Source organism: Crocuta crocuta, unplaced genomic scaffold (assembly GCF_008692635.1).
Source record: "Crocuta crocuta isolate KB4526 unplaced genomic scaffold, BGI_CrCroc_1.0 scaffold11, whole genome shotgun sequence".
Classification (NCBI taxonomy): domain Eukaryota; kingdom Metazoa; phylum Chordata; class Mammalia; order Carnivora; family Hyaenidae; genus Crocuta; species Crocuta crocuta.
In genome coordinates this window covers 4,585,422-4,600,951 of record NW_027528624.1, presented here as the reverse complement: position 1 = coordinate 4,600,951, position 15,530 = coordinate 4,585,422, and the positions used below count along the sequence as shown (strand labels likewise).

Below are 15,530 nucleotides of genomic sequence, written 5' to 3'. Positions count from 1 at the left end.
GACAAATGCTACTGGCCACCAGAGTCCATGTATGTTTGTGCGTATTTAAAAAGTCCTCTTGAGAACCCTTTGCAAACACATACTTAAAATAATTCCTGGAATTCCTGCGCATGGAGATTTGACCATAGCTCCGAGTTAAAGTCCAATTAGACCACAATGTGCCCTTTAACCGGAGCGTTCGGCCGTGGAGCGTCGTCCATGCTTGTGTCCTCGGCCGAATTCCTCAGCCGAGTCCGGCCCCGTGCACGAGAACGGCGGCCCGGGGGTCTCAGGACCCCGCCACGTCCCGGCTCAAGAACTACAGAATGACCTGACCACAGGGGCAGCCCCACCCTGAACCGGCCCAGCACCTCCCCTGTGGCCGCCGCGTCCTTCGGATTTACTTTTGTTTTTCGTTTTAATTGCCCTCTGTCCGCCGCGGGTCGAACAATCTCACACCTTGTATCTGCAATTAGGACTTGAACCAAATCAGGCCAAGTTCTCCGCAAGGGGTCAGGCAGCGAAGAGGCGGCGGGGGACGCGCCCCTCNGGCTCTCAAGGGCTCTCGTCTGCCTCCAGGTCGGGAGCGCGGGCTTCGCTGCTGCGGCAGAGTCGAGTTTCCAGGAGCTTGAGGAAAACGCGTCAGGAACCGAAAATGCCGAAACCAGTAAGTGACCCGGCGCCGGGGTGGGTGGGGCGCCGTTACCTGCGCGGGGGCCCGGGGCTCTTTGTGCCCCGGGGCTTCCCGTGCGGACGGCGAGAGGGCCGGAGTCGGGGATTGTCTCCCCCTCGCCGTCGGCCCTTTTTTTGTGTGTGTGGAACTTTGAAAACGCGACGGTGCTGCTTTTCTTTCTGCCGCCTTTTTGTTTGCGAGNCGGGTGGCTTCGAAGCGAAGGCACATCAACTCCGAGTCCCTTAAAGCGCCGGAAGCCAGTGCACCCACCCCAAGTCTTCCTTTGGTGCTTTGAAGGGCGTCCAGCAGGGCGTCCAGCTTAGAGCCCATCTTTCTGGCGGCAGCTGCTTGCTAGGCCTGTGAAGCCGTGTGCTCTCTTAACTCGGGAATTTGCTGGTGGCAGCAGGATTCCTATCTCTGAAAGCGGTTTGGTAATGAACTTGAATTGCAGATGGAGGAAGGCTGCCCCCGCTCTCTGGTCGTGCGCTCCTGGTCCGCTTCATGAACGTCAGCTGATTTCAGGCGCCTGCACCTCTGTCCCCTGAATCTGATTAGGCCGCTATCAGGGTTAGATTGCTGGCCAGGCCTGGGGTGATAGGCTTTCACCGAACTTGTGGGAACGAACAAGGCAGGTGCTTTGTGACCAACATTTCTTGGAAAGTTGTATAGATTGACCTGCTTTAACACAGGTGAACAGTGACCAGACGCCGCAGAGAGGCTTTAACTTTTTTTTTTTTTTTTAATGGTTTTGAATCCTGGAGAAAATTTCTGGATTCATGAAAAATTGCAGTAAAAGATACATATGGGATTTTTCTGATTTTCCAAGCAATTTGGTTCTGTAGTCCGTGTTTCTGTGCTTTTTCTACCATTAAATCGTAGATTCTCTAAAAGGAGCCCATTGTTAATAAAGTCTGTACTGTTGGGTTATATAAGTTACTACGTTAATAGGCTGTCAGCTTCAGAAGCCAATATAGTTTTTGCCTGAACTACATAATTAAAATGATTCATGATATAGAAATTTTTTTCCTACACAAATACATATTTTTTTTCTATTTTTTAAATTTCTTTTTAGTGCTTGCTTCGGCAGCACATATACTAAATTTCTTTTTAGAGAGCACAAGTAGGGGAGAGAGGTAGGGGTGGGTGGGTTGGAGAGAGACAGACTCAAGCAGGCTCCATGCTGGTGCAGAGCAGAAGCAGGGCTCCATCCCACGCCCTGGGATCATGGCCTCAGCCAAAATCAAGAGTCAGGCTCAAAGGACTGAGCCCCTGGGTGGGGGTGGGGGGTCCACAAAATTTTTTCGTTTCAGACTTGCGCATAACACCCAGGCTTTACAATGCTTGTGATATAAACCTGACCTAAACACAACTTTCCTCGGGGCACAGCCCCCATGCAACCTTTTGCAGAGCAGTGGTCAAGATATTATTGCAGGTGTGGCTTTCTTTATTTCGCTAAAAGAAAAGATGCAGAGTTCAGCTTTGAAGATATCACTCTGAAAAAAAGTCAGTAAACCAGTTTCCTGTTACTTTCTCATTTCCCAAAATGAACTGTAATTTTTTATTCTGTTTTTTTTGTTGTTGTTGTTGCAGTAAAATACATAACCTACAATTTACTATCTTAACCATTTATAAGCATAGAGTTCAGCGGCATTAAGCACATTCATCACCACATCCATCTGTAGAACTGTTTCATCTTTTGAAACTGAACCACTGTACCCATTAAACACTTAACTCCGCATCCCCTCCTCTGGCCGCTGGCACCCACCCTTCACTTCCTGTCTCTGACTTCGACTGCTCTAGGTCCCTCATATAAGTGGAATCATACAGTATGTGTCCTCTTGAGACTGGCTCATTTTAGTTAGTGTAATGACCTCAGGGTTCATCCATGGGGTAGTGTTAGAATTTCCTTCCTTTTTAAGGCTCTCTTTGTATTTCTTATGGCAGGCTATTTTAGTTGTATGTGTAAATATAGAAACATCTGAATAGTTAGGGTTTGGGGCTTCTACCTGATCCTTGAATGCCGCAGTATTTTTGATATCTAAACTGACAACTTATTTATAAAACAGTATAAATGAAATATGTATTGCTGCTTTCCCTCTTAATACTTCTTCTTGAGTTGCTACTTACTAGAAAGATTGAGTGTTCACTCATTTCGCAAGCATCCAACCTGTAAGCTGCATGTGCAAGGTGTGGGTGGGTGAGGCAGGCTTGTCTTCAGGGAGCTTCTATCCAGGACCCCTGAGTCCAGACACCTGCAAATACTGAAATAGAAGCTGGGACATTCTGAGTGCCACTAGCGAGGGAAAGAGAATTAAGTGCAGCACAATTAGGAAAATCATCGATGGGGGAATGGGTGGACTTCATTGAGAAGTTACCCCTCAGCAGAGTCTTGCTCAAGGCCTGTGGGTAGGATTTGATCGGCCTGGGCACTCCGAGGGAGAGACTGTTGTCTGGTTTTCCTTTTCCCACAACTGCTGTGGGGCTCTACTCTAGTGCAACTTGTAGACTTGCAAGGGAGAATGATCTGAGGTCTAGAAGGCACCACGCCCTCTGTCTAGCTGATGTGTTTGGCCTTGTGGGTCCTTCTCATTTGGGGAGAGGCGTGGAGGGGGGTTTGTGGCCAGGGAGCGGCCTCGGGAAGCAGTCTTTGTGCCTGTGGTTCAGCCAAGGGTGACCTGCGGTCCCCCTTCCTCCTCCTCACCACCACCCTCGCTCTCTTCATCCTGATAGGAAGGAGGCATGGGGCGCTAGGAAGGAAAACCACAGCAATCAAGCTTGGGAATGAAAAGGGTGTTGCATTCAAGGCCAAGCTCTCTGAATCTGTTTTCTGAGTTTAGCGCTGAGCTGCCTTTAGTGGTACTGGCAGATGCGGGAGCTGTTCATTTCTAAAATTTTACGTGGAAGTTTCTAATATAAAAGCAAATATTCCCTTCCGTAGGGAAACCGTGGAAACACTTTCAAAATTCTGCCCTTTGCCAAAATTTTAAGACAGTTTCTCAGATTACCTTGCCTCTCTGGGAATATAGGCTTTGCCACTAATTTTTTTTTCTCTTGGGTAGATACCCGGTGTGGAGTAAGTCCTTGTTTCTTAGCTTGTTTCTGCAGGTTCCTTGTCTATAAAATGGGGCTGCTGGCAGTCCTTAATTCATAATGTTATACGAGACAATGTCCACTAAATATTTCAACAGGCATGGGATTTACTGAATATACACTGATACATTTTCCATCCCCCCATCAATTGAGAAGCACACATGGGATCTGTTTTCTGCGTATCCCTCCTTCTTCACCATGGGCAGATGGTGAATTAGATAGCTAAGATTTTCCCATGTGGTGGCGAGAAGAGCTGGCTAAGATCCGTCATTTGTCATCACCACAGTGTAAGGCACAATGAGCTGTTTGTACATTCATCCATTCGTTCAGGATGTTGAGGCTACCAAGATGAGCAGGCACAGAAATACTCCCTGTCACCATGGGTTTACAGTCTGTTGAAGGGGACAGACAATCCTAGAATAACTTGAGTATGTATGGTGTGGTGGTGGGGGGGGGGGTGTTAAGGAGGACAGGAAGGCACTCCTAGGAGGCAGTGACTCTTCTGAGCAATGTAAAGAATGCAGGACCATTCACTAGGTGAAGGACGGAGGCAAGGAGGTACCAGGCAGAGGGAACCCACTTGTGCAAAGGTCCTGTGGTAGGAGGAGGGGGTAGGATGAGTTCAGGGTTTCAAAAATGGACAAGCATAGCTGGAGGAAAAAAATAGGCTGGCTGCGCATTACCTAGTAGGTCATACGAGGGCATTTTCAGGGCTTTACTCGGGGAAGCACTGATGGGTGTTGATTGGAAGGAAGTGATCTGATCAGATTGGCTTTGGAAAGGTCATTGCAGCTGCGACAGGAGAGTCTGTAGGAGGTAAGAAGTGGAGACTGTCGACTGTTGGAGTAGCCCTGGTAAGAGGTGGTCATAACATGACCAGGGTAGTGTGCTGCCAGTGGGGAGAAGCGGGTGTGTTAGGGAGCGCTCTGGGAGGTGTCTGTGACAGGACTTCGTGATGGATTGGATGTGCAGGGGCAGGTGGAAGGCTGACTCCTGGCGCGCTGGGCTTGCATAACTGGATGGATGGTAGTGCCACTCACTGAGATAAGGAACCTGGAAAAGGGCCAGGTGTGGGAGGGAGGGTTGAGAGTTTGATTTGTACTTGCTAATAAATTTGTGACTGTAAATGATGAAAGGAGTCTTGGCCTTCTTTCATTATTATAACCACTACCTTCTGAAATGTAGATATCAGTATTTTTCTTAAGCCACAGTATTTTTAAATCCACATAGACTAAAAGTAATTTAGCAGCTTCTAGTTTTTCTTCTGAGTGTGTGTACAATCACACACACATAAAGTTAAAGGTTAGGATTGGTTTAGTGCTGTGTTTTCCATCTTTAGTATAGGTAATTATCTGGAGACCTGAAGATTCCTGGGTCCCTCACAGTACTACTGAATCCCTGTCTCTAGGGCCAGGTAGGATTGGATACCTGTGCTTTCAGTAGCTCCCCAGATGGTTTCGATTGCCCCCAGACTTTGGGAATTGCTGATTTCCTAAGAAAGGGTCAGTTTTTATGTAGTCCTTCCTTTGGTGCCCCAACAATGCGGTGAGGCCCTCTCGATGCTGGTGGTTGATGGTGGTGGTTGTGTTGTGAGCAGAGACCAGAGCCTGGGGTGTGTTTGGGGGGCAGCAAGATCCAGTGTGATTCCAGAGCACCCATTCAGGCAAATGTTCTTGCAGGCTTGGGAGTGGATACACAATCACCTTCTTAAAGTTCAGCTTAAATGTCTTGGGTACCATCATTAGTATTTGGAATATGGCTGGGGTAAGGATAAAGGAGATAGCTGGATGGTTATCAAATTCCAGAAAGACAGGGAGCTAAGATGTCCAATTGAATCTCTCTGATTTGAACCTCTCTCTGTGAGGGTTTGGTTACAGAGCTTAATTTGGCTGTGATGGTGGGCTCTCTCAAATTTTGGCTGTTTTTGTGTTTAAAGGGGGAAAAATGGCAGCCATTTTCCATTAAATGGCAAGGAAGAAAGAGATCCCATTCTTATTTATGTACCTCTTTTCTCTTCAGGCCTTCCACACTGGCCTCTCAGTTACTGTCTTTTTTGTTTGTTTGTTTGTTTTATTTATTTTGAGAGATAGAGTGCGAGCAGAGAGAGGGAGACGTGGAATCCGAAGCAGTCTCCAGGCTCTGAGCTCTTAAGCAGAGTCCGGTGGTGGGGCTCGAACCCATGAACTGTGAGATCATGGCCTGAGCAGAAGCCTGTGGCTTCACCACTGAGCCACCCAGGCGCCCCTCCTTAGTTACTGTTCTAACTAGTAATGTGATTTCTAACAAAAATTTTAATCAGTTTACAAATATTTATAGATTGGGAAAGAAAAGCATTACTGTTCTTACTGAATTATCGTAATTTCTTTATTTTTCTTAAACTTAGGTGTATTTTTGAGAATTTGAAGATTCTTAGGATGATTCATTTTATGCTTGGTTTCTTAAAGTATTTAGACCTTTCACCTCTAATCTGAAGCTATAAGTTCAGTTTGCTGTCAAAATCACTGCATTTTGAGTTATTCCTTATATTTTATTTCATTTCAGTAGTAATTACATTTGGGATTCCCCAGTTACTCCAATTAGTTCTTAATTTAAGCACTAAATGTGTGGTTGCTGCTACTAATTAAATGTGGGATATTTATTAAAGAGACTAGAAGGTTGCATTTTTTTCCTTCTAAGAGACTTAACCATCCATGCCTGTGGACACAAAGAACAAAGATCTTATTCTAGATGTCTTCTTAAAGTTTATTTATTTTGAGAGAGGGAGCACAAGAGGGGGAGAGGCGAGGTGGGGGCAGAGAATCCTAAGCTGTTACACCCCATCAGCAAAGGGCTGAGTGCAGGGCTTGAACTCACAAACCTTAAGATCATGACCTGAGCTCAACCAGCTGAGCCACCCACATGCCCCTAGACTTCTTAAACGTTTTTGTTGTTTTAAGAAAACTACACTGTCATGTGACTTGGAGACTTTTGGCTAAAAATGCTTTATCTATAGCTAATGTGCATATTTTTTCCAAATATGCAGAGCCACGTAAAGAATAATTTCATAGTATTTTACTTGTACTTTGGCAAGCTTCTAGGAACCTCAATTTTGTCATCTATAAAATGGGAGTAAAGTTTTTACATGAAAAGAATGTAACAAAATAAACTGACAAATCGTCTGTGAAATCCAAATAATTTATCTCCAGGTGCTATCTGCTTTATGTATTTCTTGTGTACATTTTTTTACTGGAACCTTGCTTTACAAACTTTTCTGTGTAATAGAGAGCTAAAACTAAGGTTTTAGTATTAACCAGATAAAGGCTTTGACTAGGCCTTCTAAGAAAAACAGCAACGGGAAGTGTTTGGGTTATGTAGTGAAAGGGAACACTCTTTCTCATCCTCTTCTAGTTGTCTGAATCCCCTGGGGGGTCCTGTGGCTTCCTTCCTTATTCATTAAAGGCCACTTTTATCCCATTCCATTCTGGGTGCTAGAACTGTGAAAATATATGAGCTAGGTGTTGCTTTTAAGGCATCCTAAGGCTAATAGGGGAGACAGATATGTAAGCAAAGAATTATTGTGCAGTATAATAAGCATGATAACAGATACCTATGGAAGAAGAGTGAGTGTGCCCTGGAGAGCTAGGGAAGGCCTCCCAGCTGGTGAGATGCTTAGGTGGGTGTTGAGGGATGCCTAGGAGCTCACCAGTTCTCAAGAGCAGAAGGGTATTTAAGGCAGCAGCGGTGGTCAGTTCTATATTCCTTTGCTCGTGAGTCACTTTTCATTTTCTAAGCTGTTTTTAATGCCTATAGATAAATGGTAATGCTATTTGAAGAATGGAGAAGGCTGCTTTAACATAGTAATTATCTTTTTAATCTAATGTGTTTGAGAAAACTAACCTTAAAAGCAGAATAAAAATTCCTGACTGTGACCCAGCTTTTACGGATAGCAGAAAGAACAAATACCACCCTAGGATCAAACTAGAATAGCCAAGTATAGTAGATTTTGCTTTGTTAACTTTGAAGTCACTTTCCACTTCCTATTTTTTTTTCTATTTTTGCCTGAAAGCCAGTTTTAAACTTTTCTGTATCAAAATTGTATCAGATACTATCACAAATAATGTTTCACTTTAGGATGGAATGGGCCAATGCTGAGTGGCTGTGGCGGTTTCTGTAGGTGTGGCTTTTACATTTTTAAAGGGTTGTTCAAAACAATAGAACAGTAATGTGCACCAGATACCAAAATGGCCTGCAAAGCCTAAAATGCTTATCTGACCCTTACAGAAAGATTTCGTCAACCCCTGCTTTCAGATAAAAATAATTATTGTTAAATATCTGCTATCCTTGTATATAATTTATGACTAAGCTAATATTTCAAAGCAGACCCACACCAGCTGTTCCAATTTTTAAATTTCTTCTTAAAGAGCAAATAATCTGTTTTCATAGCCAGTATTAGGTGCATCACAGGCACTGCTGCGCCTGGATGGGCGCCGGCGTGGCCTGCAAGCAGGAGTGGCTGGTGTTGAGGTAATACTTTAAACAAGGCTGGTCCTCTAGCAGGTCTTTGTTCTATAAAGAAAGTGCCAGTATCTTGTGTCACACTTGCTAAGCCATTGTATAATGACAGATTTCTGGCGTATACTAAAAGAATGCAATTTGTATCTGATATTGGAGTTGAAAGCAGAATATCATATAAATGAGTTGTGTTTTTTATCACCGACAGTTTGAAATTAACTTTTGACCTACTATAGTCTGTGTGAATTTCTGACTGTAGATGGTTTTATAATTCAGCCTCTAATTCAGACCACTTTAAAATAGAACCCCCTCACTGTCTACCCTTTATTCCCCTTTATTTTACCTAATAGAACTTGGCTCTATCTAGAAAAATGTTAGATACTTGGGGGGGGCACTATTTTTTTGTGTGTTTGTTTTTTCCTGGCAACAAAGCAAGATGCAAAGTGGCTTAAGAAAAGGCATTGTTACCTGCTTCAAGAACAAACTTTAAATTCCTACTTAATTGGCAGACCAAATAGGTAAACATGCCTGCCTCTTAGAGGGTGTTCTGGAGCAACTTGTCAACCTCCCTGTGCCCTGCCCCCTCGCCTGTGAGACACATCCGGGGACCTCCCTCCCAGGTCTGATGAGGCAGGGCAGGAGAGCCCAGCACCGGAAGCTGCTGGCCCCGAGCCTGCCGCTGTCTCTTCTCGCCACAGAGAACAGAGTAAATGGCAGAGGAACTCTTTTTTAGCTCTTAAATTCTAATCTGATTAAAAGCTTTTGAACTCATTACGGGCATTCTTTTTCTGACTTAGCCTAATAATGCAATATATTTTCCTTTTGCTACAGTGAACAACATCACCTCTCTCCCCCTTCTGTAACTTCCACTCGTTCGTTAACAGTACCTACCATGTGCCAGGTTCTTCACTCCTAGGGGTACACTAATGAACAGAAAGGGGAGGATCCCTGCTTCCAGGGCGCCTGTGTGGCTCAGTCATTCCAGCATCCGACTGGGACTCAGGTCATGATCTCATGGTGGCCTGGGTTGAAGCTCCACTTTGGGCTCTGTGCTGGGGCTCTGTGCTGGCCCCAGAGCCAGCCGGTTTGGATCCTCTGTCCTCCTCTTTGCCCCGCCCCCTCTCATGCACACTCCCAAAAATATTTAAAAAAGAAAATCCCTGCTTCCAGACCTCAAACATCAAGTCAGGGAGTAATAGCACTGCTGTTGGTTTTCATCCAGGCTTTGCCGGGAGGGAGAGGTGCTTTGATTCTCTCAGGGACCCTGGGCAGAGTGTGGTTTGCTTTTGTCTGTTTTGTTGCTATTGTTGCTGTTTGGTAAATCAGTCTTGCATTGGACAGTGAGCCAAGATATTTCTCTAAGAACCTGTTTTCAAGTAGATTTGTTGATAAACATGTCATCGTTTGCCATAGCCGTGTAGATTCTTCCATCGTTTCTCAGTCATTGAGGTTTCAGGGGAAATTATTCTTTTTGAAACTTTCGCACCATTACTGCATCTATAGATTTCTTGTAAAATATGTCTTACATAGGAGATCCAGCCCTGTTTGTTATGTTTTTAAAGAGAAAATTGAGCCACAAATCACTTGGTAAAAGCTGAGAACATAAATGTTATTTTGGAACCACCTCTTTATAAAAACACGTTATGTATATTAGTGTAGTGTTCTTGTTAAGGTATTTCATTTCCTTGGTTAAATAATTACGGATGTTGCTTCTTGTTGTTCAAGTATCTGCTTACATAATACCTTGCTATTTGGGTGAGACTCGTAAGTGGGACTTAGGGAGATAGGGTGGGGAAAACGATGTTGGTTAAGAAACGGGGCTCACAGGGCAGCTTGGAAATACAGTGTGATGACAAGACTCAGAGTGCATGACACAACTTGAAGAATTCAGCTGTAAAAAGATTCTTTTTTGAGACAATGGGGGATAACTGAATATTAACTGAATTTTAAATATTAAGGAATAATTATGTTGGAAATGATAGTGGTCTGGTGGGTGTGTAACACACATACACACATGTATGTACTCAAAGTCCTTTAGGGCTACATACTGAAGGTTTTACAATCGAAATATCCTGTGGCAGCCTAAAGTAGGCCAGCAAAAAAAAAAAAAATTATTTTAAACTATTAGGGAGAATAGTTGAATCAAGAATGTTGGAAAGTTAATGGCGTCCAGCTGGGTGAAAGTACATGAGGGGAGGGGAGAGGCCTTGTACTGTTCTCTCTACTTTTGTGAATGTTTCAAATTTCCAAAGTAAAGTTTGTTTTTAAAAGCACATTATAGGGGTGAAAGGGAAAGATGCTGTCACTTTTACAAATTGCCAAGTGCTGGAGTGGTCGGAGGGCAAGTGGGAAGGGACGCCTCTGCCTTGGGATCTGGAGTCCCAGGTGGGTCCTGCTGAGTGGCTCCCCACAGACCCCTGAGTGGATGCAGTTTCTTGGCAGACCTTGGGTGTTCTGATCAGATGAGTGAGTGACCTAATCCCATCTGGACCGTCCCACCTCCCACATACGTATTTTATTCAAGGGGACCTCCGAGGTCAACATTGCAGTTGATTTGAAAACACACAAAGTGTTTGTTCCAAGCTAGTTCCAGTTACTTTGTATTCTCACGACCCTGGGGGGTGGGGGATGGGGAGGGGTTGTGCTGTGCTGGGTGCCTTGGCTGGAAATAGGTCATTGTCTCAATGGCAGCGTTTGTAGGGCTGAAAATTGGAAGTGAGCATAAAGCATGGGGCATTCCGGGGCGGGGTTTCAGAGGCTGGTGTGCAGTGAGCACTGCAGCCACGGCCACGGCCCGGACGGAAGCAGCTCAGGTCTGTGTGCGGCAGGGGGGCTGGCATGTGCCCCCCCCACTTCCGGTCCACTGATAATGTGCATAGGTGTAACCCATCCTGGATCTGACAGACCAGATTGTGACCAAGTATAAATTGAAGAGTTTTGGGGTTTTTCCCCCCACTTAGTATAATTTCAGAAACACTGGGCTGTTTCAAGTAAGTTTTGTTGAAATGTGCTTATGCAAGCAATTTTGTAAGCTTACTGATTTAATATGGATTTTTTAAAAAGCTAATGGGATCTTGCTGTCTATTTTTGAAGATGTCAGAAGTAAAGGCTTCTTGGTCAAGTTCAAATATATTTTGCCTAAGCTTCTCATGAGGGAAGTGTTCTGTATCCCAAGATAATTATTGCATGTGTGATTTTAACCTTATTTTTGAAATACTCTACACCCAACATGGGGCTTGAACTCACAAACTCAAGATCAAGAGTTGCGTGCTTCACCGACTGAGCCTGCCAGACACCCCTACTGCACATGGGATCTTAAGCAGGGGCAAAGATTTGTTAAAGAAATGGCACAAGATCTAAGTACAATTTATCTTATATGTCCTTCCCCTAAAACAACAGGTTAGTGAAAAGAATTCTGCTGCTTGGACATTTCTGTGCTTTCATAGGCTTCCCCCTCCCCCCCAATGCGACCACCCAGTAGGTTAGAAAGTAGAAACCACTTCTAACTTTACAAAGAAAATAGTACATTCCAGGTGGACAGTGAGGTTTAATCTATAGGCCTTTAATTTCCTGTATTTTATGAGCCTGGCATTAACCATCATTGCAGCAGGTGCAATGCATTGCAGCCATCTTGGCCCTGTCCCTTTTTTTTTCTTTTATGGGATCCTCAGTTTGTGGATGTAATTAAGCTCCCTTTTCAGTGGACTAAATTGATGCTGAAGTATGTATGACACATCTAGCAAAACTGAGATCACATGTTACAGGATCAAGCTTTCACAAGCTTATTAGGTAAAGAGAAAGTGATCTTTGGGGAGAAAAGGATATAGACAGCATCTGTGTTTCTGGAAAGAAATAGTTTTCTTTTGTGGGACGTGACATTCTTTGATCATTGCCTCCTCTTTCCTAGGTCAGGTGTCTAAGCGTTGTAGCTACTTTAGTGCCCATATTAAATCTCCACACACAGTGTATGTCATTCCTACTTACAGACTCTCACAAAAAAAGGTTCCTCAAAGTGCACAGATAGCAGGCATCAGGAATATGGTTTTACATGCCCTCAAGCTGATGAGAAAATGTCCACCCATGTTCCTCTGCAGCACAGATCGTTGGAACTTGGGGAATAGGGATGATCCTTTTCATTTGTCAGATGTCTGGAAAGCAGTGTCTTCTTTCCTGTTTCCTCCTTCCAGAAGCCGTGCCTGAGCTCATGAACAGAGGGGAGCACGAAATGTTCCCAGCCCAATTTTCAAGTAGTAGGAACTGACCTTCTTTTTAATGCTCAGAAAGTTCCCTTATAGTGCTAAGGTTGTGATTTTCTCTGGCTGTAATGAGTACAAACAGGACTGGTTTGTCTGCTTTTTTGTATTGCAGCCCTGCCTGACAGGAAGTGGGTCTGGGGGCAGGAAGTGGCTTATTTTCAGAAGCAAAAGGAGCCATTTAGAAAGACTCAGGGTTTCATTATGTGTTCTTGAAATTATGCGATGGTTATTAGTTGATCTGGGCTCTTTCTTTTTGTATATCTATACTTTTCATAATTTTTACCCTGGAATTTGGAAATAACAAACTTTTCAATTCAGAAATTAAATGGACTTATTGAAAGATACAGCTTTAGGAATAACATTGAAGAGCCCTATAAATAAGTATTTTTAGTAGCTGATTATCAGAAGTTGAGGAAGTTGCATATACTTTTCTTGGCCTCAGTTTCCTCAGCCTTTCAAAGAAAGTAGTTTGACAAGGATAACTTTTCACCTCTCACCAAGCAGTACCCATTTAGAATCTCCCTACAAAATAGTTGTATCTTGTCACTACTTTAGTTAAGAAAGGAGGTAAAGGGTAGGTAACACTAACTTTTATAATTAAGTTACCCTCAGAATTCCTTAAAGTGATAGGAATTCTTTGTTAAATTGATGTGGTTGCCCACCGCATGGTGTCAGAATGCTCTTGGGGTAGGAGCCAGGGGCCTGGCATACCCATCCCCATATTTCCATGTTAAAAAAATTTTTTTAAGTGTTTACTTTTTATTTATTTTAAAGTAATTTTTTTTTTATTTCTAGGAGAGAGAGAGAGCGAGCATGAGCAGGGGAGGGTCAGAGAGAGAGGGAGATACAGACTCTGAAATAGGCTCCAGGCTCTGAGCTGCCAGTCAGCACAGAGCCCAACGCGGGGCTCAAACCCACGAACTGCGATCATGACCTAAGCGAAAGTCAGACGCTTAACCGACTAAGCCACCCAGGCGCCCCTTAAGTGTTTACTTTTTAGAGAGAGTGTGAGCTGTGAGCGCACGTGCATGGTCAGGGGTAGGGGCGAGCGGTGAGGGAGGAGGGAGATGGACAGAGGATCTGAAGCTGCACTGACTGCAGAGAACCCAATGTCAGGCTCAAACTCACGAGCCATGTGATCGTGACCTGAGCTGAAGTCAGACACTTAACCAACTGAGCCACCCAGGTGCCCCATCCATGTTAAAATTTAAACTCCCATTCCCTAATACTAAGGACTGTGCTTACCCTGAACTGAGAAACTGTACTTACAGCTATGTGGCTTATAATGGAGTTGAGCTGGCTCATTTGTCATTGAACTCTGTGATTGTGACCTTACTTTTCATTAGTAATTAGCACCTGGGCAAATGCTAACCAACCACTGCTTTTTTTTTTTTTTTTTTTAACACCTCCATCTAGAAAGAATAGGAGGGGAGGGCACAGGATTGCTTTAATCTGTAACCCAGCCTGAGACACTAGATTGTGGCAGGTTAATTTGGTTTCTTGATAGATCCTCCCTATGGGACACTCTCAGGCTCCCATGAATGGTTAGCATCAGCTTACATGTAGCCAAGCTTGAATGTCCTGCAGGGAGAATGACCACCATCACCAGGAATGGAGTATCTGGAGCCCTGTGATGGGCACCACGAGAAACAGCCACCAGCAGCATGGCTCAGTCCTTCTCTCTGTGACTTTCTTTCAGTATTTCCTATTCCCAGTAATAGTGGGACCACCCACCATGATTCCTAGGAAGTTTACGGGAATTACTGAGAACTGAGGACCAGCACTTTGACCTCTGTAGAAGTGCTATATATTGGTTATCAGAGCTGTCACAAATGGTCTCTTGTCAGCCTTAACATTTGATGATTTTATTATTGCTATTACAAGGCAATAAAAGACCAGTATGTTGTCCTAGTTTTGTATAACTATCTGAAAACTATCAGAACATGAGTTTTATATCTGTTCTGCCCTTCTGTCTTCAGTGGTTCGTTGTGCTACAGACAAAACGATGATGCATAGGATTTTTACTGAATTCTCTCATCATTTTTGTTTTAATTCCAGACTCTTTACATTTGCAAAGGTAGAGATGACCAGTTCTCTTTGGCATCCGAAAATTTTTCTGCTCCAAACAGTCAAGCCAGTTTGTTCACTGCCACTCAGTTTCTTTCATCTTGAAAGAGAAGAACATAAAATCATGTGATTGGGTATAATTTAAATTTAAGATACAGAAGAGCTTGAAAGAAAGGAATAGCAATATTGTGAGTCATTATCCATTGATTTACAGATTTGCTATTAGTGTTATTTATTTAGTATGATGTACTTATACTGCTATTTCCACCTTCTCTTAAGGTCCATAAACCTCAAGAAGTCTGGTGTTAAGAGCTACCATTTAAACATGTATCTCTGGAATTTTAAACTTTGAGCCCAGCCTGCTTTGGGCATGTGGTGACATGTGGCTTTGCTGGTGGTAGGAACTTTTCAAGAGGGACTGTCACCTCCCCAACTCTGACTGACTGTGGTGCTGGTGTTTTTGCCATTGCAGTATCAGGTCATTGTAGACTTTTACACCACTTAATGCACAATCGTATTTTAAAGACCACATTTCTATTTTACTTGTCTTCTCTCTGTACTTCAGTGTTGTGCTGTTTTGGTAAATACCTCCCCATAGCAACATACTGGTTTTTCTTTTGGCCTCTCTATTCTTAAAAGAATGCTTTGCAATAACAGGGTGGTTTCTGGACTGGCTTTCTTGAATAAAAGCCCAAAAGAGTTGGGCTCTTCTAATTATATGCTTATTAGAAACTATAACCATGTAAAATATAGTCACTGGATTTTCAACAACAACTACTTCTATATAATTTTGTTGTTTACGTAAACAGTGTTACTGGGAGCACAATGTGCATTAACTAAGGCAAACATTTTATATCCTAGGTAGAAAGAAGCTATCTTGTAAATAGTAGTCATTACCATGATCCCATAAAAAGAGCTGATGATACAGATGGGGAAAAGCTAAAAAAATCCACTTGCCTCTGGGGCTTTCCAGC

General features: G+C 43.5%; 1 protein-coding gene across 1 annotated transcript in view; it reads left to right on the top strand.

Moving 5' to 3' along the window:
* Nucleotides 1-536: 536 nt before the first annotated feature.
* The window catches only part of EZR (ezrin), a 49,308-nt gene continuing 34,314 nt past the window's right edge, over nucleotides 537-15,530 (top strand). The window contains exon 1 of the mRNA XM_077755133.1: nucleotides 537-646. Coding sequence (XP_077611259.1) covers nucleotides 635-646 — 12 coding nt within the window. The 5' untranslated portion in view covers nucleotides 537-634. The remainder of the gene's footprint in view (nucleotides 647-15,530) is intronic.